Source organism: Bidens hawaiensis, unplaced genomic scaffold (genome assembly GCF_021521415.1).
Source record: "Bidens hawaiensis isolate Kalapana, Puna unplaced genomic scaffold, B.hawaiensis_p1.1 tig00007310_1, whole genome shotgun sequence".
NCBI classification, from domain to species: Eukaryota; Viridiplantae; Streptophyta; class Magnoliopsida; order Asterales; family Asteraceae; genus Bidens; species Bidens hawaiensis.
Window position 1 is genome coordinate 954,714 of NW_027491507.1, and position 21,420 is coordinate 976,133.

General features: G+C 35.3%; 1 protein-coding gene and 1 pseudogene across 2 annotated transcripts; one reads left to right on the top strand and one right to left on the bottom strand.

Annotated features, from left to right (window-relative positions):
• The first annotated feature begins 10,633 nt into the window (after nt 1–10,633).
• LOC143634974 (plasma membrane ATPase 4-like) lies at nt 10,634–18,359 on the top strand. Its single transcript, XM_077102909.1, has 15 exons — nt 10,634–10,850; nt 14,283–14,402; nt 14,505–14,741; nt 14,827–15,588; nt 15,666–15,788; nt 15,888–15,992; nt 16,083–16,227; nt 16,311–16,475; nt 16,561–16,832; nt 16,917–16,998; nt 17,086–17,246; nt 17,337–17,510; nt 17,583–17,765; nt 17,838–18,019; nt 18,099–18,359. Exons 1-15 carry the CDS (start codon nt 10,794–10,796, stop codon nt 18,193–18,195), a joined length of 2,865 nt encoding a protein of 954 aa, XP_076959024.1. The 5' UTR covers nt 10,634–10,793; the 3' UTR covers nt 18,196–18,359.
• A 607-nt stretch (nt 18,360–18,966) lies between these two features.
• On the bottom strand, nt 18,967–21,209 carry LOC143634975 (putative glucose-6-phosphate 1-epimerase; annotated as a pseudogene). Its single transcript, XR_013153971.1, has 7 exons — nt 20,862–21,209; nt 20,678–20,752; nt 20,168–20,224; nt 19,937–20,097; nt 19,729–19,869; nt 19,552–19,654; nt 18,967–19,474 (listed from the first exon to the last, which is right to left on the bottom strand). The product of XR_013153971.1 is annotated as a putative glucose-6-phosphate 1-epimerase (transcript).
• Between the last annotated feature and the right edge of the window lie 211 nt (nt 21,210–21,420).

Consider the following 21,420-nt stretch of genomic DNA (forward strand, 5'->3'; position numbering starts at 1 on the left):
AGCATTTTAAGATTTATATCACAGGCTACACGGCATACTCTAACGTTAAACGTACCCAAGCATCATATGATAACGTATTCAGATTTTTAAAAACTCATGATATTTTCACTTTTTTTCATACCAAAATTTGAGGCTTGAGTATGGCCCGACCTTTCATTGCTTATTTTTCACGGACAAAATGCTTTACCCACAAAAGATTTCCGTTTAACCGTTTTATCAAATTTGCCCTTTCATTTTCAAGGCTGAGCCTACCGACACATCCCAAGTTAAGTGTGTTTCTTTTTATTTATCTCATATTATTAGTAGTTTGAAAAACCGATTTCCGAATAAAATCATCATCTCACACTTTAATGCAAAAGAAACTAGAAACAAGGGACATTATTTTTTTTTTTATTTTTCTATTTTTTATTTTTATCACACTTGAATTTTTAAATTTTTAAATTTTTTTTTTATTATTAATTTTTTTTTCTACAACTACGTAAAATAAATCACATCCCCACACTTAGAACGAAATCGTCCTCGATGAGAACAAGGAAAATAAATAAAATAAAAATAAAACGTAAAGCATAAAATAAAAACTTTAAAGAACAGAAATTAAAATAGAGAACGGGTTACTCCCCTGGTTTAGATGCAAATTCTTCATTAGCTGTGTATGACTCAAACGAACGACCGTATAGCATTTCATTTGCGGCTGCAACCTCGGGTGAACCAGTTCCAAAACGCCATCAGAGCTACCATGCGCATAATAATACCTGTAACAACTCAAACTCGCTCGCATGTAGCGGCGTACAAAACAGAAAACAGAAACATAAGAAATAAACATATTTTTGTGTTTTGGAATTTTTTTTAATTTTTATGATTTTTATTAAATATTTTAATTTTTTTTGTATTTTTATGTTTTTATAAATATAAATAAAACAAATAAAAACAGATAATAAAGAGAATCATAATACAAACTCTACAACTCGGGCTGTCTCCCGAGAGCGCTTAGTTTAACGGGTCCTCAGCCTGACCCCAAATCTCAATTTCAATCAGGTGGCTTCTCCTTTATCCGTTTCCCACTCGACCCGTTTCGTTTTATTTGTCTACTAGTAGTCAGGAAAAACTTACCAGAAAAATTTAAAGAGATTTTGAAAAACTGAAACGGGTCGGACCACCAAGACTTATACTTACCCGGACCAAACTTTATACGAGTCGTGTAATGAAGGAGGATGTCATCTTTGCTATGTGTCAACTTTTTATTTTGTTTCGTATGTCGTATCCTCACTTTCAAGTTCGTTTGATCCAAGTATACATGTTCCCTCTTCTGTGATGTCTCCCTGAAAATTAATCTTCCTATTCCTTCAATGTCACATCCCGGGTCAAATTGCGTATCATCTACTTCCATAGAGGTATCCTCCACAAGCTCTTCATGACCATCCTAGATATCAAAGATAACCACATTCGCCTTCTTGACCTCCGTCAAAGTAGAGCAATGATAGCCGGCAGCTTCCTCTCTTCATCTAAAAACGCATACTCAAGGTGGGCAGGCGAATCCTTAATCTCTAAGGAAGAAGGAGGAATCTCGACCGAAGGTCGGTCCATCGGATCGTCTCGTACGATCTTAGCAGACACGCCAGATTCAGGGGTATGCAACTCGGTGTCGGCATCAAAGGACTGATTAGTTACGGCAACCATCTCAATCTCTGGAATCTCCCTAACGAGAATCTGGGTGTCGGAGGCAGATCCTCCACAGATTTCGCTGAGAAACTCCCCAACATGCTCCATGATGGTATCAATGAAGTATAAGGAGTCATCAGCAGCCTTGGGGTGTTTCAGTGACTGTCGAACGTCAAAGGTGACGTTCTCATCCCCAACTCTTAAGATTATTTACCCTCGCAGACATCGATCAATGCCTGTGCAGTGGCAAGGAATGGTCGGCCTACGATGAGTGGGACACTATCGTCATCGTTCATGTCCAGGATGACAAAGTCCACCGGGAAGATGAACTTGTCGACACGAACAAGCATGTTCTCGACCACCCCTCGAAGGTATTTCACAGAACGATCAGCAAGCTGGATACTCATACGGGTAGGCCTCGGTTCGCCTAGACCCGACTTGCGATACACGGAATACGGCATGAGATTAATACTGGCACCGAGATCTGCCAGCGCATGGACGGCCATATTATCACTCAAGATGCAGGGAATTGTGAAACTCCCAGGATCGGACATCTTTTCTGGTAACTTTCTCTGCAAGACTGCAGAGCAACTAGCACTCAGAGGAATGGAAGAGACTTCGGCTAACTTCTCTTTGTTCGAAAGAATATCCTTAAGGAACTTTGCATATTTGGGCATTTGCGTGAGTGCCTCAAGGAATGGGACATTTAGATGAAGTTGCTTCAGAAGATCAAGAAATTTGGAGTTCTGCTACTCGTCTCTATCCCTACGGACTCTCCCGGGATACGGGAGTCTAGGTTTGTAGAATCTCGGTGGTGTGCTGGGTAGTGGCTGGTTCTCGGCCTGTGCTGTACTTCCTGGGCTGTGCCTCTGATGCACCCTGGCTGGTGGAGACTCCAACTGAATCTCCTCGTATACCTGCTCCTCTACATCTACCGCAGGTTCGTTAACGACTCCTCTCTTCGCTTCCTGAATCACGGGCTCGCTGCGTGCCCATGCATCGCTCCTTGTCGTCACAGCCTTCGCGAATGCCTTCGGATTTTGTTCAGTGTTACTTGGAAGTGTACCTGGAGACCTTTCATTTAGACGACTTGCTATCTCTCCCATCTGACGCTCAAGATTTTGAATTAACGCTCCATGATTTCTCATGAATGACTCGTGCTCCCGGAATTTCTCTTGAGTTTCTTTGTGACGGGAGTCCCCCCGAGTCATATACTGCGACAACATCTGTGTCTGCTGTGCCATCATCTCCTCTAACGTGGGCTTCTTCTCCCCACTACTCGTTCCCTCACCGGAATCCTGGAATAGGCTCTGACGTTGCTGGAAGCCGGACTGATTTCCGTTCCTCCAGTTGGAATTTTGGTTACCTCTCTACCCCGAATTATAAGAATTTAAAGAATGTTGATTTCGGTTTAGATTATTGATGAAGTCGACTGCCTCCTCCTGGAAACCTACGGGGCAATGAACGGTATCGTGTCCCCCTCTACAGACCTCGCATAACTTACTTTTCACCTGCAAGTCCTTCACGATCTTTGCTAACGCTTCAACTTGTGCCGCAAGTGCGGTGCTCGTGTCGACCGAATGCATGCCGCGTGATAGGGAATCGACGGTTTTGGTACTCTTAACCGGTGGTCGCTGGTATCCACTCATGGCTAAACCGTTAAACAAGGCAATGCACTCATCCGTAACTTTCGTTGTCAGTAGGTTACCTCCTGCAGCTGTGTCGAGCATACTCTGAGTTGCGTACGTCACTCCGTTGTAGAACTTCTCAACAACCGCCCAGTCTTGTAGGCCGTGGTTTGGACATATTGCGAGTAGATTTTTGAACCTTTCCCACGCCTCATAGAAGCTCTCGGTGTCCTCCATCTGGAAAGAATGAATTTGGTTACGCAAACGAGCGGCCTTAGCCGGAGGATCGTATTTTTCAAGAAATTGGGTCTGCATGGCAGCCCAAGTAGCAATGGATCCCTGTGGGAGGGACTCAAGCCACAGACTCGCATGATCCACGAGTGAGAACGGAAAGATTCGGAGTTTGATGGCGTCTTCGGATACGCCGGCAAGATGAAACGTGTCGCAGATACGTGCAATACGAGTGAGATGAGAATGCGGGTTCTCGTGGAACAACCCGTGAAACTGAGCAGAATGAGCAATCGTGTTCAGAACGTTAGATGGAATCTGCCAAGTCGTTTGAACTCCTATAGTTGGTGGAGCAATGCTGGATCTCGCGCCAGCATCGACCGAACGGGCCCGGTCTGCAACTGCCCTCCTCGGTAGTGGATTCGCGTCGCCCATAATCCTATCCCTAATGACGGGTTCAGAAAAAGTAGGAGAAGAGAACGTATTACCGACGGATGTAGATGAACTGGAAGACGGTTTTGTACGACAAGTAGTAAATAAAAGAAATTATAATTAGCTAAACTATTTTAAACTAACAAACAAAACAAATAAGAAAGACAAGTAGTAAACAAGGCAAGTCTTAACTCGAGTCGTTCTTAATACGCCTCTAACCGTGTCCCCGGCAACGGCGCCAAAAACTTGATGTGCGAAAATATATATATAAATAAAACACAAGTCGCAACTAAGCTTTAAAAACCAAACAATCTATCCTAGTTCACATAAACGGCAAGTGTACCGATCGCGTATAGCACAGATAAGGAAAGTCCGGATATCGAACTCGAAGACACGTAAAAACGTTTTTAATTACTAAACTCTAACCAAGACTCACCAAAATATTTAAATGATTTTTAAGATTTAGAATTAATTAAACTACTTAACTTAATTAAATGAAAACTTTTGACAAAATACTTTTAGAAAACTTCGGTTTAAATTCAATATAAAGAACGTCTACCTAGGAATGGATCATGTTGAAAGAAATAACAAGACAACGGATTGAAAATATTCACGACACCGGTTATAAAAGATGACACAACCAAAACTTGTTTAAGACAGTCAAATTACCTCTCAGTCTCTCTAACAATCTTTAACTTATCTTAGTTGATTTTAAAGAATAAACCGGAAAACAATTATTAACGTGTTTAAATGACGACTCACCTCTCGGTCTCACCGACACACTAGCCTAATGGAAACGAATACTACGCAACCAAGGATAGAGGAAAAATTTAACTTAACCCAAATTAAACCAACTAATTGCACATAAACACTCAAACTTGACAAGACAAAAACCCGCTCTCGCGCGGTCTTAATTCTAACAAGTAAAAGCAACGAGACAATATTACTTCTTATCACCTCTCGGTCTCAAAGAAGGTGTATTTTAACTGATTTTAGATGATTATATTACCCACTTATCCCTACGGTTGTACTTCCCGCAAATAAACCCAAAACACCAAGTAAAGAGTTTAACAAGCAATCAATTAATCAAAACCGATTCAATTAACTAATGCAAGAGGATTACAAGCAATAACAAATAAAACACTGCCATCACACACAATCTAATTTATGGTTTAGTTAAACTTTACATCAATAATTTAAGTCTTGAACATTAACAATCCATTAAACAAGTTAAAACTACTCAACAATCATCTATCCTAGGTAGAACAAGCAAGTTTAGCCTAACATAGATTTTGGACAGCCACAAACAATCAAAGTAAACATCATAAACTTCAATATAAACATGATAAAACTCATTCAAGATCCAAACACAATCAATTATAAGTCAATCTATCAATCAATTGCAAAACAATGTAAAACAAAAGACCAAATCAATCAAAGTTAGGGTTCTTGAAAGATAAACAAAGTTTAAAGATGTATACTCAAGGTTTATGGCTGAGATTTGTGACTGTTTGAAGCCCCTAGCTGCTGCCCCAAGGTTCCTTCTTCTTCCACAGCCGTCACAGCCCTCAGCCGCCTTGCCTTTCTTCCTTTTTTTCTTCTTTTCTTGCCGGCTGAAAGTTCCGATCGGAACTTCTTGCTGTTAGGGTTTTAGGGTTTTTAATTTCGGGATTTGTGGATCAAGAATGGCTGAATATTCTTGTTATTATCATAATATAATATAATATAAGGCTTTTAAGATGTGGGCTTGAGTCGGGCCTTGATTAAACTTTGAAACTTTGACACTTAAACCCTCCAAGTTCTCTTTTTCTTGCCTTTTTTTCCACATCTTTCCATAACCTACACAAAACATTTCAATTTTGTAAAACTTTGCACCTAACCCCCTAAACTTACATAAATTTGATATTAAATCATTAAAACATTATAAAATTGTAAAGAAATATAAGTGTGTTATTCAACACATCATTTTTTTATCCAAATCAAAACAAAGTTGTTATTAACTTTGAGAATAGGCAACATAAAAATTTCAATCCTAAACAAGTATTGTCATGTGATGATTTGTTCCTTTTGAGAGAGTTAGATATGTTGAAGTTATCTAATCATAGAAAACAAATTGCACATTTTGAGTTGGAACATGAGGTGTGTTTGAAGGTGAAATGGCTAGAGGAATGTGAAAACTATGAAAGTGATTATGATGGTTATCTCGAAAGTTTGTTCTCCAATCCGATGATGAATTAGAAGGTAATATATTAATGATTTTGATATTTTTTATATATTTAATGAAAGAAGTTTATTTCAAACATCTTTTTAGACTTACTAATAACTAAATTTATGAACTTTAGATTTGTAGGTTGTAGATAACAACTTTGTAATTCTTAAATTTTAGTATTTATTAAAAATGTTGTTATTTAAAGTTTAGTTTAACTGAATATTGTGTTGATTTTAAAATTTTTCAGGTGTTTAGGAAATGGCAGTTGGTGTTCTAATAACTTTTGAAGACTTTGATGATGTTTTAATATCAAACAACATGGTTAGTGTTTTTGTTAATGTCTTTTGGTGGTTTGGTTTAATTTAAGTTAGAGTTAAGTGTCATTTTAGTACCTGTGGTTTTATTAACTACGTAACTTTAGTACTTTTTTAAAATTTTTTGCAACTGGCTACTCCATGTTTCAAAATCTGGTCATTTTAGTACTTTTCCGTAACCTCGTTTAATTTGTCCGTTAAGTCAAGGGTAAACTGGTAATTTCGTTATTTTTCTTATATTTTTATTCTCTTTTAATCAATTTATCTTTTTCCTCTCTTTCTATATTCTCTTTCTCTCTCTATAATCATCTCAAACCACTACCAGATTTTTTGTCTCTCTACCCAGCACACACCACAAGATCCATCTTTTTGTTTGTCTCTACCCACAACTATAATCATCTCAAACCACCACCACAATTGTCATCTATCACCTCTGGTGAACCACCATGGTTATTCATCTATCACCTCCGGTGAACTACCACCAGTTAACCACCACCGCACCACGCCGCAATAACCATCACAACCGCCGCCACCACAAAACCATGCCACCACCACAACCGCCGGCAATCCCGACACCACCACACCTCTCCCATCTCAAATCCGACAGTCCGACACAACCAAACTCGGCCAGCACGAAATCCCTCCTCTTTCTCTCTGTCTTCCCCTATTGCTCCTCTGTATATATTTGGAAGAACCCAACATATTTGGAGATTTAACAGGTATGTAAGGGTTTTGAAATTTTTTCTCATCGGGTAAGTCAAATTGTGATCAGGTTATGTCAGATATGAGAACACAAATCGGAGCTTAGGATTACCGGTTTCTGTGGATCTAAATTCGTTCGACGGCCGTTTTAGGGATGTGGGGAGGGGTGGTGGTGACTGTGATGTTTAGATTTATGGTAAGAAGATGCAAATGGGTTAGGTTATTAAAGAAAAAAAGGAAAATAAATAAAAAAAAATTTACCAGTTTACCCTTGACTTAACGGACAAATTAAACGAGGTTACGGAAAAGTACTAAAATGACCAGTTTTTGAAACATGGAGTAGCCAGTTGCAAAAAATTCAAAAAAAGTACTAAAGTTGCGTAGTTGATAAAACCACGGGTACTAAAATGGCACTTAACTCTTAAGTTATTATTGTAATTTTTAAGTTTGAATCTATTGACAATGGAATTTTATAATAGTTTCGTAACAAAATATGAACATATATTATGTTAACTTAACAGTATGTTTAAATTGATTATTTGTAGTGACATGAAATTCCTCCCGCGTGTCACGCGTGTTTATACCCTAGTTAACATTAATACATGAAATATGCAAACACAACTAATTATTTATGACAACCGTTACTTTAAAAGTGTCTAACCCATCAATATTGTGTATTGAATAAGAATATTGTGTCCTGAATATGTATGCATAAATAATGTGTTGTTAAAGAGTATTAACCTCTTAATAGTCAAATTAGAAAACACCGAAATTATTTTCTTTGAATCGGTTTTATATGGAGTTTACTAAATCGTGATATTACAATGGAAGATGGTTTGTATTTATTAACATGTGAAATGAGTCTATTAGTATAATTGGATACATATTTTGTGCCTTATTTTTATATAGACAAATTCAGTTGACTAATGAATCCAAAAATTGAATTATTAAGTATTTAAATATTCAAGGTTGTTTGAATTTTTAAAAATGGAAATAATTTTCTTTCTCTAATTCCATACGATGTTTGTGCCTTAATATTTGATACTGAATAATCAATGTGATTGACTAACGACTCCATTAGTCTGAAGTTACTATTTTATTTAATATCACAATCATCAACATTAATATATGAATTAAATTGTTTAATTTTGAGTAATATTATTTAGTTTTGAATTGTTTAATTACCAAGAAAATTTGAGAAACTTATTATGTATGGAAACTATAATAATGAACCAATAGGTAGATGTTATTTTTTTAAAAAGCATATTGCTTTAGTAATATAATAGATGGATTGGATGCACAACCATTCGTTAAGTGTGGCTAAGAAAGAAGTTGTAGGTTTGATTATATATGTGACTTGATGGGCTATTTAGAAGCTTTAGAATGATTTGGTCTTCTTGAAGAGTCGATTAAAAAACTCGTAGTTGTTTGATGATGTTTATATATTTTTCTTTATATTGGTTCTCGTGTAGGAAAAATAAGTGTAAGGTTTCTTGGACATGGTAGATGAAAATTCCCATGCTTTACATGTAGTCTTTCTTTTCTTCGCCCATCTAGCTTCTGGCTGGTCGGTGCTTTATAAAATTTAGTCGTTCAAAAAAAAAACACTTCTGCTGACTCAATGGTCATTTCATAGCAACTTAAAAGAAAATAACTAACGGAGTTAACTATCTGTTAGATAGAGACTGTTGTTGGCAATAACATTGAAAGTTGGGATTGTCATCGCTTAAATAGTTGGTTGAGATTATTATAGTAACGAATGGGTAATAGTTTGGATATTAAGATCCAATTTTTCTTAAAAGATTACTTTAAAATTTTAAATTTTAAACATATATGTATGCATATACCTTTCACGTTTTTATTAAAACACTTTCATTCTTTTTACAAATACTCTTCAATCATTTCAAATTTATATAACCCAATGATTTGTTTGATTTCGACGAGGCGGTTCCAACGCCATTAAATTGGCTCAATCGAAGTTCGTTTGATTGATGGTTCCACACTTTGTTTTGGCTACCCAATAAATTGACTCTAAATCCATATATGTTTTGTTTATGTCATTTAATTTAAAAAAAAGTTATATTTTATAAACAAAATTTACGATTAATAATAAAATGAAATGACTTCACAAAAATAGTTTGAATGAATTTTAATCACAAGTCCATAACGTTGGCGTGATTTGGTTTGAGCAACGAATCCTGACTTGATACATCTTCGTAATGAAAATTGGGTGTAAACATCTTCGTAATGAAAATCTGTATCCTGATGTGATATAGATTCACTGTATACTCATGTATGTTTTATTTTGTCATTTAATGTAAAAATAGTTATATTTTATACACCAGACTAATATTAAAAATGAAATGACTTTAAACAATAGTTTGAAACTTTGAATGAATTTAATCACAATTTTGGAAAGTTTAATTTTCATTCGTTCATGTAAATTAACATGTGAATCTATACTACTATACGATCAAAACCTTTTCAGTTACACTTATTAAAACAAATAATATTAAACTTTTATATTTTCGAACATATCTATTTAATATTATTTTCATCACTTTTAAGAAGTATATATAAAGTTATAAACTACAATTGCGCAATTTTCTTTTCTTTTTATAAAAACACATTTTTTAAATCACAATTTTAAATAGTTATAATAAATGCCGTATTCCCCTAACTTCCTCTTGCTCCTTTTTTGCACCCTTTGCCCACTATTCATGCCTACCATTTCTTGTCATCTTCTCCCTCTAAAAACTAAACATAAATTGAACATGCAAATAGGAACTCTTTAATTTTATTTTTCAACAGTCAACTAAACAAAGTTCAGATATTTGGGGTAACCCAATGACAAAAGATTACCCCATATATTTACGATCGCAAACAACACTTGATAGGTCCCATCTACTGTTTTGGAGTAAACTTGTCACCAGAAGGGTCACTACAGTAAAACTTGATTGGAATTAGATTCAAGTTTGAGAACTTACGGTCTTCAACCCAAAACTTCACTTTTAATGCAAATGCAAACTAATAGCTCTATTTTTCTTTAGGTTATAAACTAATAGCTTTTTTATTTTAGTTTCTCTAGTTATTTTTTTAGTTTAGTTTTTAGTGTTTCATTATAGATTAACTTTAACTTACCTTTGCGATTATCATGTATACACTTATCCGTTATTTTTAAACTTAAACAAACTCCGTAAAATTGGTACAAAGGTAGTTCAAAATATCCCTCTTTTCACCTTTTTAATTTTGAAAAAGTGATAAAATAAATAAAACCAACCATTATAATATAATAATAATTAATTACTTTACCAATTTTTGAAAAAAGTAGTAAAGTGATAAAAAAAAGAATAACAATAATAATAAAAAAAAAGAAAAGGTGTAGGTTTCAACGGGTGCAGGGCAGGCAGGAGAAGTATATAAAGACCTCCATACACCTCACCTGATGAAACCCCTTACATCTTACATCATAATATTCATATTAATATTAATATATCTCTCTCTCTTCATTTACATCCATCCTGATGCTCTTCTTCTTCTTCTGCACCTATTAATATTAATTAATAATTCCAATCTCCCCAACTCACTAATTTCCTCGGCCTCTTCGCCGGTCACTTCAGCATGGGTGGCGATAAAGCTCTCAGTCTCGAAGAGATTAAGAACGAAACTGTTGATTTGGTAATAACTCAAAACCTTAACTACTACTTTACTTTGTTTCTATGTTTTTAGTTGATTTGTTTGGTTTCTGATCTTCATATTAAAATCGTCGTTGTAATGATTTTGTGAACCCCTTTACTTTTTGTGTCATGTGAACTCAACAAAAACTTTATTATTACGGTCGGTGATGTTTACTTTTTACTCATCGGTTACAAATTGATTAAATTAATGATTTTAATGCATGTACGGATTTGCACGCCATTCGACAAAGTTATTTTGATTTTGTTTTGTAATATGATTTTTCTACATAACTTGAAAAATCGATGGGAATGGTTGGGAATTTGGGATCACGGGTAGGGTTGGCCAGGATTTTGTTATTATTATTATTAGTGTTACCGACTTACCATTCACATGAAACTCGATTCGAGACTCATCTAAGTAAAGTATCCGACTTGAAATACCGAAAAACTAATTAATTGATATGCCGATTCTCAATTTTTAATAGTTTTACGTTTTTAACAACTACGACAAGTTAGACTCAAATAATGAAAAACTAATTAATTATTATGTTGGTTTTTGGTTCGTTAAGTCTTATGTTTTTTAACAAGTTAAGGGGAAGATTTGATGACTATCACATGAGTCAGATTTAATAGTTTGGTGGTGTACGTATTCTTATTAATCATGTTTGTTTTCAATTTCTATTTTGACTATAAAGTGGTTAATAGTTATGTTTATTTATTTTATTGTTAGTCAAAGTAGGTCCTTTATTTAAGCAAATATTCTGGAAAGTAATTTGAATAAATGAAGAAAACGAGGAGAAGAGAAATTTATATTTTATTCCGATTTACTGATATGTTAAGTTTTCAAATATTTTAGAAAAATCAGGATGTTATTTGTTGGGATACTTCATTCTTAGGGCTGTAAATGAACCGATCGAATACGAACAAGACCTTGTTTATGTTCGTTCGTTAAGAAAAAATTGTGTTCACGAACGGTTCACAAACACTTACCGAACGAGATTTTTTGTTCGTGTTCGTTCATTAAGGAAATTAATGTGTTCACGAACACAAACGAACACAAATAAAATCGGTAAAGGCTAGAGAATAAGACCGATTTATTCATCAATGTGAATATTGAAAGCCTGTAAACAAATCGAATGAACACGAACAAGGGCATATTCGTGTTCGTTCATTTAACTTTATAATTAATCAAATAAATATTTATGTTCATGTGCGTTTATTTAAAAATGGACATTTGTGTTCGTTTATGTTCCTTTGTTTAAAATCTAAACAAACATAACTAACAAAGATAAACGAACATAAATAAACATATATGAACCAATGTGAATGAACACAAACAAACTTAAATGAAGACACATAAACGAACACAAATTAGCAAATATAAAACCTTTAAGCAAATGACATATCTAGATAATATTTAATTATTTTCTATTAATACATAAACGAACATAAACGAACGTTCATGAACATAAATGAACGAACGGAACATGTGTTCGTGTTCGTTCGTTTAATTAAACGAACACAAATTTTGTGTCCATGTTCGTTCATTTATTAAATAAACGAACATAAACGAACTTCCCGACGAATGGTTCATGAACTGTTCAACGAACGTTCGGTTCGCTTACAAGCCTATTCATTCTTGTTGAAAAATAATAATAAATAAATAAAAAAGTAAAAAGTACACGATTTAATTTAAAATAATGGTAAAAATGTAGAAATTCAGGGAGAGAGAAAGGGTAGAACAGTAATTTAGAAATAATTCGACAGAATGTGTCTGTTGAATGCGGTGAACGGGCTGTGTGGGTACTGGGTACATGTCCGTGGTACCTTACCTTAGTCTTATTTTATTTTATGGTTTTTATATTTATTTTTCTTTAGCGGCTCTGACTAATGTCTCATGATTTCTTGGATTTATTACTTATACTAATTCAACTTTACTTTTTTTATTCAATTCAAGCCAAAATGAAAAATGAAAACGATATAATTTTTTATGAAACGTTTTGGGGCAATTTCATAGAATAGTAACCATGTTTCAAAAGTGTTTCAATTAGGTCACTCAACTTTAAAAAGTGTTCCAATTAGGTCACTCAACTTTCATATTTTATTAAATTAAAGGTTTTAACATGTTTTTTTAGCGTTTTTCTTTTTAGTTTCACATAGGAAATGTTTTTATCTTTTTTTTAAAGTTGGCGTTGAGTGGCGACGTGAATTTTATTTTTTATTTTTGAATTTTAATATAATTAACGTTTTTTAATTTTTTAAAATATAACTACATATATTGCAAATTCCGACCCCCACATCTTATCCTCCATTTCTTTATTAACGCACAAAAAAATCGGTGAGACTCGATTTGAAGATTTAGTGACCCGATTTGAAAAGAATATACATGAGTGACCTAATTTGAATACTTTTGAAAGTTGGTTACTATTCTATGAGATATTCCCAAACGTTTTATATCATAATATATTAATCGGTTAAAGAATATTTAATCTTGTCTTTTATTTTAGTTGTTTTTCACTTTTTATAGGTAAATAAATATTATTCTATTTCTTTTGCTCCACATACTTATGTTTTTTGTGACACGGAATTCCCGATATACCCTTTGCTTTCTCGTGTGGTGGGGTTCGTTTTTAGGGACTTTTTGGTATTCGGTGTGTCACACCCACTCTTTTTTGTTTTTCTAATATGGGTTATGGGTCCCACATATTGGGTTAAATGGCAAGTCAACTTGGTTACTCAACCATCCATAGCTTGTTTTGGGTGGTTTTTTTTACTTTTTTTTATTCATCTAATTTTACCCCATGTGAACGTGTTTCTTGAAAAATCACTAAATGATCATTTTGACCCAACAACAAGATTAAAAAAGAAACATTTTGACCAAGAAAGTCGGGAAACGTAAGTCTAGTTGTGACTATAAATTTAACCAAGTAAAATGACATGTTTTATATTTTTCATATGAATTGTGTTTTTATTTCATTTATTTATTAATTTTCTAATCAAAAAAGAATTATTCTCATTTTTAGTGGACCTTGATTCTCTTGCTTGAATTTTTGTGATCGGTCATAATCATGGGAATCCGATACTAGTCACATATAATTGTGGAATATAAATAAAGTAAAGATAAACATTAAGATATTCTAAAGCAACTTTTTGATTAACATTAATATCTTAGTTAGTTACTTTGTAATTGAATTATTATTTGTTTCTTTTTATTAATTTAAAATACAAGGCGTATATGTTACTTTACAATTGATCGAATCCAACCTAATTATCAAAGGCGTGTTAGTTTAGGTAAGTCTTTTTGTTTAGTGCTATAATGACCAAGACCATTAGTGTTATGTTAGTTAAGCATGTTGATACATGCAGATAACAGAATAATAACTTGTCACTTGATGTTTATCTTATTATAATTTAAGTTTATATCCAATTACAGGAAAAAGTACCGATCGAGGAGGTGTTTGAACAGTTGAAATGTAACCGCGAAGGTCTAAGCTCGGATGAAGGGGCCACTAGGCTTCAAATATTTGGACCTAACAAACTTGAGGAGAAAAAGGTATATTCATAGTTCAATCATCAACTCATGATCAAACTTATTTAGTTTTTGTATACCTATTATTAAGTGCTTAATATTTTACTTTATTTTAAATGAATACAGGAAAGCAAATTACTCAAGTTTCTTGGGTTCATGTGGAACCCTCTCTCATGGGTCATGGAAGCTGCAGCCATCATGGCAATTGCAATGGCTAACGGCGGTGGAAAACCGCCAGATTGGCAAGACTTTGTTGGTATTGTTTGCCTTCTTGTGATCAACTCAACCATCAGTTTTATAGAAGAAAACAATGCTGGAAATGCTGCTGCTGCACTCATGGCTGGTCTTGCCCCGAAAACCAAGGTTTAATTTATAACTTTATTTCACAGTTTAACAAAATAAAGTCAATAATCAAGTTTAAAGATTTGATAATCTGTTGTTACTTCAGGTTCTGCGTGACGGTCGATGGAGTGAACAAGAAGCTTCAATCTTGGTTCCTGGAGATATTATCAGTATCAAACTTGGTGACATCGTTCCTGCTGATGCGCGTCTGCTAGAAGGTGACCCGTTAAAGATCGACCAATCTGCACTTACTGGTGAATCACTTCCTGTGAACAAGAACCCTTATGATGAAGTGTTTTCTGGTTCAACTTGCAAGCAAGGTGAAATAGAAGCAGTTGTTATAGCAACCGGTGTGCACACGTTCTTTGGTAAAGCTGCACATTTAGTTGACAGCACTAACCAAGTTGGTCATTTCCAACAAGTTTTGACCGCCATTGGAAACTTCTGCATTTGCTCAATTGCTGTTGGAATGATAGTTGAGATTATTGTCATGTACCCGATTCAGCACAGGCCGTACAGAAGCGGGATTGACAATCTGTTGGTGTTGCTTATTGGTGGAATCCCAATTGCTATGCCAACCGTGCTTTCTGTCACCATGGCTATTGGGTCCCACCGCCTTTCGCAACAGGGTGCTATTACTAAGAGAATGACTGCTATTGAAGAAATGGCGGGAATGGACGTGCTTTGCAGTGATAAGACAGGGACTTTGACTCTTAACAAGCTTTCGGTTGATAAGAATTTGATTGAGGTTTTTGCTAAGGGTGTGGATAAGGAGCAAGTTTTGCTTTATGCTGCTCGGGCTTCTAGGACTGAGAATCAGGATGCTATTGATGCTGCCATTGTGGGAACCCTTGCTGACCCTAAAGAGGTATAGTTTCTTTATACGAATGCATAGTTTGTTACCAAATTAATATATAATTTTGTAATTTTATATGTTTTTTGAAGGCAAGAGCTGGAATCAGAGAGGTCCATTTCTTCCCGTTTAACCCTGTTGATAAGAGGACCGCTTTGACTTACATTGATGACCGTGGTAACTGGCATAGAACCAGCAAAGGTGCCCCCGAACAGGTACATATTTCACTGTCTCTGGTTCTTTTTATATATGTATATTATATATATACATTGCTTTATGAATCGGTTGATTACTAAATGTAATGTTTTTAATAGATCTTGACTCTATGTGGATGCAAAGAAGATATGAAAAAGAAAGTGCATGCAATGATTGATAAATTTGCAGAACGTGGGTTGCGTTCATTGGCTGTTGCATATCAGGTATGTATTTTATTTAATTTTTGTTCACACTCGTCATGTTATTATGTTTGATCATGATTACTTACTCTCGTTATCGCAATAAACTAATAGGAAGTGCCTGAAAAAAGTAAAGATAGCCCTGGTGGACCGTGGCAGTTTATCGGTTTGTTGTCCTTGTTTGACCCGCCAAGGCATGACAGTGCTGAAACCATTCGCAGAGCCCTAAATCTTGGTGTTAATGTCAAGATGATTACTGGTAATTAATCATAACTACTGATATTGAAAAAAATTCTTTTTATTTTGTAACTAAATGTTATCTTTTTTTTTATTATTATATAGGTGATCAACTTGCTATTGCTAAGGAGACCGGAAGACGGCTTGGTATGGGAACAAATATGTACCCGTCTTCTTCTTTACTTGGTGGCCACAAGGATGCATCTATTGCTGCTCTTCCTATTGAAGAGTTGATTGAGAAAGCCGATGGGTTTGCTGGAGTTTTCCCAGGTGACTGATTATTTTTTTTTTAATTTTTTTAATGTTATTGTTATAGTATTCTTCTAACGCTGACTCTTTTGATTTGAATATGTAGAACACAAGTATGAGATTGTGAAGAAGTTACAAGAAAGAAAGCACATTTGTGGAATGACTGGTGACGGTGTGAACGATGCACCTGCTTTAAAGAAGGCCGATATTGGGATTGCTGTAGCTGATGCTACGGATGCTGCAAGGAGTGCTTCTGATATTGTGCTCACCGAGCCCGGACTTAGTGTGATTATCAGTGCTGTGCTTACCAGTCGTGCTATTTTCCAAAGAATGAAGAATTACACCATCTATGCTGTTTCCATCACCATTCGTATTGTGGTAAGTTGTATGTGACATTGAAGTCATTAGATTTATTAATATAACATTCGAGTTTATTGACCAACTTACTTTGACTTTTTGTAGTTTGGGTTTATGTTCATTGCTTTGATATGGAAGTTTGACTTCTCTCCTTTCATGGTTCTGATTATTGCAATCCTTAATGATGGTGAGTTGTCAGTTCTGTTACACTCTATAACACTAACATTATAACCGTAGTTTTTGTTAATATCAAGTTTTGTGAAAATTATAAAAGGTACAATCATGACAATCTCAAAGGATAGGGTGAAACCGTCTCCATTACCCGACAGCTGGAAGCTAAAAGAAATCTTTGCCACTGGGATTGTGCTCGGAGGTTACCTAGCATTGATGACTGTCATATTCTTCTGGATCATGAAAGACACCAACTTCTTCTCGGTATGTTAATAAACGATCCAATATTAATATTCTGCCACACTCTTGCACACGAAACTAACTCTTGTTTTCTTACTTCCATCACACAAACAGGACACATTTGGTGTTAGATCTTTGAGAAACAGTGAAGTTGAGATGATGGCTGCACTATATCTCCAAGTCAGTATTGTCAGCCAGGCTTTAATCTTCGTTACCCGTTCACGCAGCTGGTCATTTATAGAACGTCCAGGGTTGTTACTTTTGGGTGCTTTCTTAGCAGCACAACTGGTAAACAAAATCAACTTGTGTTTTTCTATACTAATCGAATATTGTTTTCTAATAATATATGAAAACTTTCAGGTGGCAACATTAATAGCAGTGTATGCAGAGTGGGAGTTTGCAAGAATCAAGGGAGTCGGGTGGGGATGGGCTGGTGTCATCTGGCTCTACAGCATCGTATTTTACTTCCCGCTCGACCTTATGAAATTCGCCATCCGATATATCCTTAGTGGGAAAGCATGGAACAACTTGCTTGAAAACAAGGTACACTTCATTTGTTTATATGATTTAATTTTATTAAAAAAAGCTGCGAACTAAGCCTTTGATTTGAAACAGACTGCTTTCACAAGCAAGAAGGATTATGGAAGAGAAGAGAGAGAGGCCCAATGGGCTCTTGCTCAGAGGACACTTCACGGGCTGCAACAACCAGAAACCTCGAATATCTTTAATGAAAAGAGCAGCTACAGGGAACTGTCCGAAATAGCAGAACAGGCTAAGAGGCGTGCTGAAGTTGCAAGGTATAATAATATTGTTATTTGTTTTTTATTAAACTAGTTTTTTATAAAAATGGTAATAAATATTGTGATGTACATACAGGCTTCGGGAGGTGCTTACGTTGAAGGGGCATGTTGAGTCGGTTGTTAAGCTGAAGGGGCTCGACATCGATAATATTCAACAGCATTACACAGTGTAATGGAGAGAGCAAGCGTTTTGTTTTTTTAACTTATTAGTAGTTGATAATTCGTGGGGAAACAGAAATTTATTTATATGCTGGAAGTTGAATGTAACCCCCGAAACTGGTTACTTGTTTTGTTTTTTTAGTGCATTTCTAAGTAATACAGCGTATGGTTGCTGCTGGTTTGTGTATGTTTTGGAAAGAATGAAATCCACTTAAAGTGATTCCTAGCTCCATCACTATTACATCACACTGTTTATTATGAAGTAAATTTAAATTTGACAGGTCAAGTTGAAAAACTGAAATTGATTGTGTAGGAATCTAAGTAGATCTCATATAATAAAGTTGTTGAGATCAACATTTTGATCCTGGAAAGTGGAATTTGGGTTGACATCCAGCCCGCTTATATTTTATTGGCCCGTAAACAAATAGTTATGCAATTCAAGTGCAACTTCTTTTTATCCCATTTACCTCTGTCTAGTACTCTAGTTAGCAGTAAGGCTGCATTAGATTCATATCAGAAATGGTGTTATCACATCAAAAAAAAAAAAAAAAAAACATTTATGATTGCTAACAGATAATATGGCATAATACACAACTTATGGCCTAGTCAAACATTCAGTGGCATAGTCAATCATTCAGACATTTTTGTTAGTAATTTAGCTTAAATATCATTGGCTTGCTTTGTTATGTTTATAACGCAGTAAACATAACTTGACGAGTTAGGCATAGTCAAACATACCAGAGATGGTTGACAGTTTTGTAGCACGCAATTAAACATTCTCTTATAACAGAAGTGATGACATGAAAGTTGTTGGATTCAACATGAAAAGAAAAACAAAAGGCCACACGAGTCTTCCTTTGGGAGAGCCATAGGTCAGACGCCATGGTTACAAAAAAGGTATTGCATTCTGCAAATCCTGATATCGGTCAGCATATTTCTCGATTATCAGTGTCGAGTTGAAAGTTGCAGCCTTCCTTTCCATTCTTGACCAGGCTGCAGTGTCACTGGTTTTCCAATAGCTGCAGCCTCCACACAAACCATATATTTGTACTCACCTTCTCCTAAATCCACTATTGTTTTAGCCTTTATTTCCCCCGGATTCAACACCAGTGACACGTACACAAATCAACACCATTTGTTACTTAATGTTACACTTCAAACAAAAAAACCTTAACAAGAAATGCATATCTAACCAGCATCAGGAAGCCCATCTTTCCGAATGACATATGTCCGCTTCCTTTTATGATCCAAAGCCGCAACCTTCTTTGGTGTGTTAAGATAGATCCTGTCAAACTGAGTAAACAACTAACACTACATAAGCCTTATTAACCATATATGACAAAATAATCAAAGCGAAGTAACAAAAGTACCTCTGAATTAAAGGTTATCGCGTTTCCATGTTCTGTATACCGTGTCCTGTTCTGCAAATTGTCAAGATAATCAAGCTTCGCCATTCCTCTCACTTCAACTTCACTGGAGAGAAAATTATCAAGATGTTTGTTTCATGATCATCGACCCGATATTTGAAACATGTGAAACCGACTTACCTGATATCTGAAACAGAAAAATAGGTGTGATGTGCAAATGTGAAAGTAAACGGCTTTCCAACAGCATCGGTGTTTCTGATACGAGATGCCAAAACTAAGTCTCCTCCGGGTGTCAGAGTAACCCTCAAGCGAAACTCGAATCTACAAATAAACAAAAAGTTAATGAGACTCTTAAGTTTGCATCATAAACAACTTCGCAATCATATACTTGTGAGGCCAAATCTTCAAATCCTCTTCAGTGGGCTTTAGTAACAAATCAACAAAAACTCCATTGGTGGCATTGGATGTGAACGGAGGTGGGTTATTGTCTACGTTCCAAAGTCTGTTCCTAGCAAATCCATGTGATTTAAGAGAGCCAAGATTTGAGAACTGCATACAAACCCATGTCAATATCTAGAATTACAAAATAAGTGAATTAACCACATGAAAACATGCATACTTGAGGAAAAATGACAGGAATACCCCCTCGTATTGGCTTCGGAGGACTAAAGGTTGCCTGCAAAAATACATAGTTTCGGGATGATTGAAGAGGATGACCACAAGATCATGTAAAAACAGACACGGTCATGTTATGTTATCGGTAAGTGTATACCAATTTGTATGTCACATTATACAGGTTGTATGACCTTTTTCACCCTATTGTGTGGGCCGTATAATAGGGCAACAAAAATCATACGGCTCGTATAACTATCAAAACGACCTGTTTGACCACTTTTCACCCTATCACATGGGCGGTGGGCCGTATGATATAGCGAAAAAGGTTATACGGTTTTGTCAGTGGTTAGATTAGTCATACAACCCGTATGGCCTTTTCGCCCTATCACACAGCCCTATAACTACGAAAACAGCCCATTTTTCGTCCTACCACACGGACGGTATGACAGATAGCACATAAATGGTGTTTATTTTGTATATGTGTAGCCCAACATAAATGATGGATAGGTGGTACCTTACTACTGACAAATATCAACTCTTCACCTTTCTCATTCTTCCATGATGTCACATGAGCTCCATATAAATACACCTACAAGACACACAATGTATATAAAAAATGTTCATATCCTAGATAATTTGTTGCAGAGAAGAGCAAATCTAGATCATTTATTTAATTAATTTGGAAACAGTGTACATACCTCGACACTACTACCAAGAGTTTGACTGAGGATGACTTTATCTAGGCCATTGATGCCTTTAGTGATCTGAACAGATTTTTTATCAGTTGTTGAGGACTCAACAATCTGGGAAAATATTATAAGACTAAAGACCAAGATGGTATGTAGCAATCTCAATCTCATCATTTGATTGGATGAAGATACAAACAACCTACGGATTCTACAAAAGCCAAGATGAGGTGATGAGTATAAGTATAAGACCTGTTAGTAAGCGGAGACTTTTGGGATCAGTGTTTGGTAAGGGTAGACTTTTTAAGGTGGAGATTGACTTGGTAAAAGTAGACTCCTTCAATCATGGGCATTTCACATTTGGAGATTTTTTTTGTCTTCATATTTTTGGAATAGAATATTTGGATTCACATGACAAAATTATGGCATATGTTATAGGAGTTTATTATTTTCTTTTAGAAAAAACCTAATTACGGATTTAAATGTCTCGGTGTTGGTTGTCCAAAGAGAGAGACAGAAAATGTCTTAAACATCTAAAGATTTTAGATTTAAGTTCTATAAATTAAAAGAA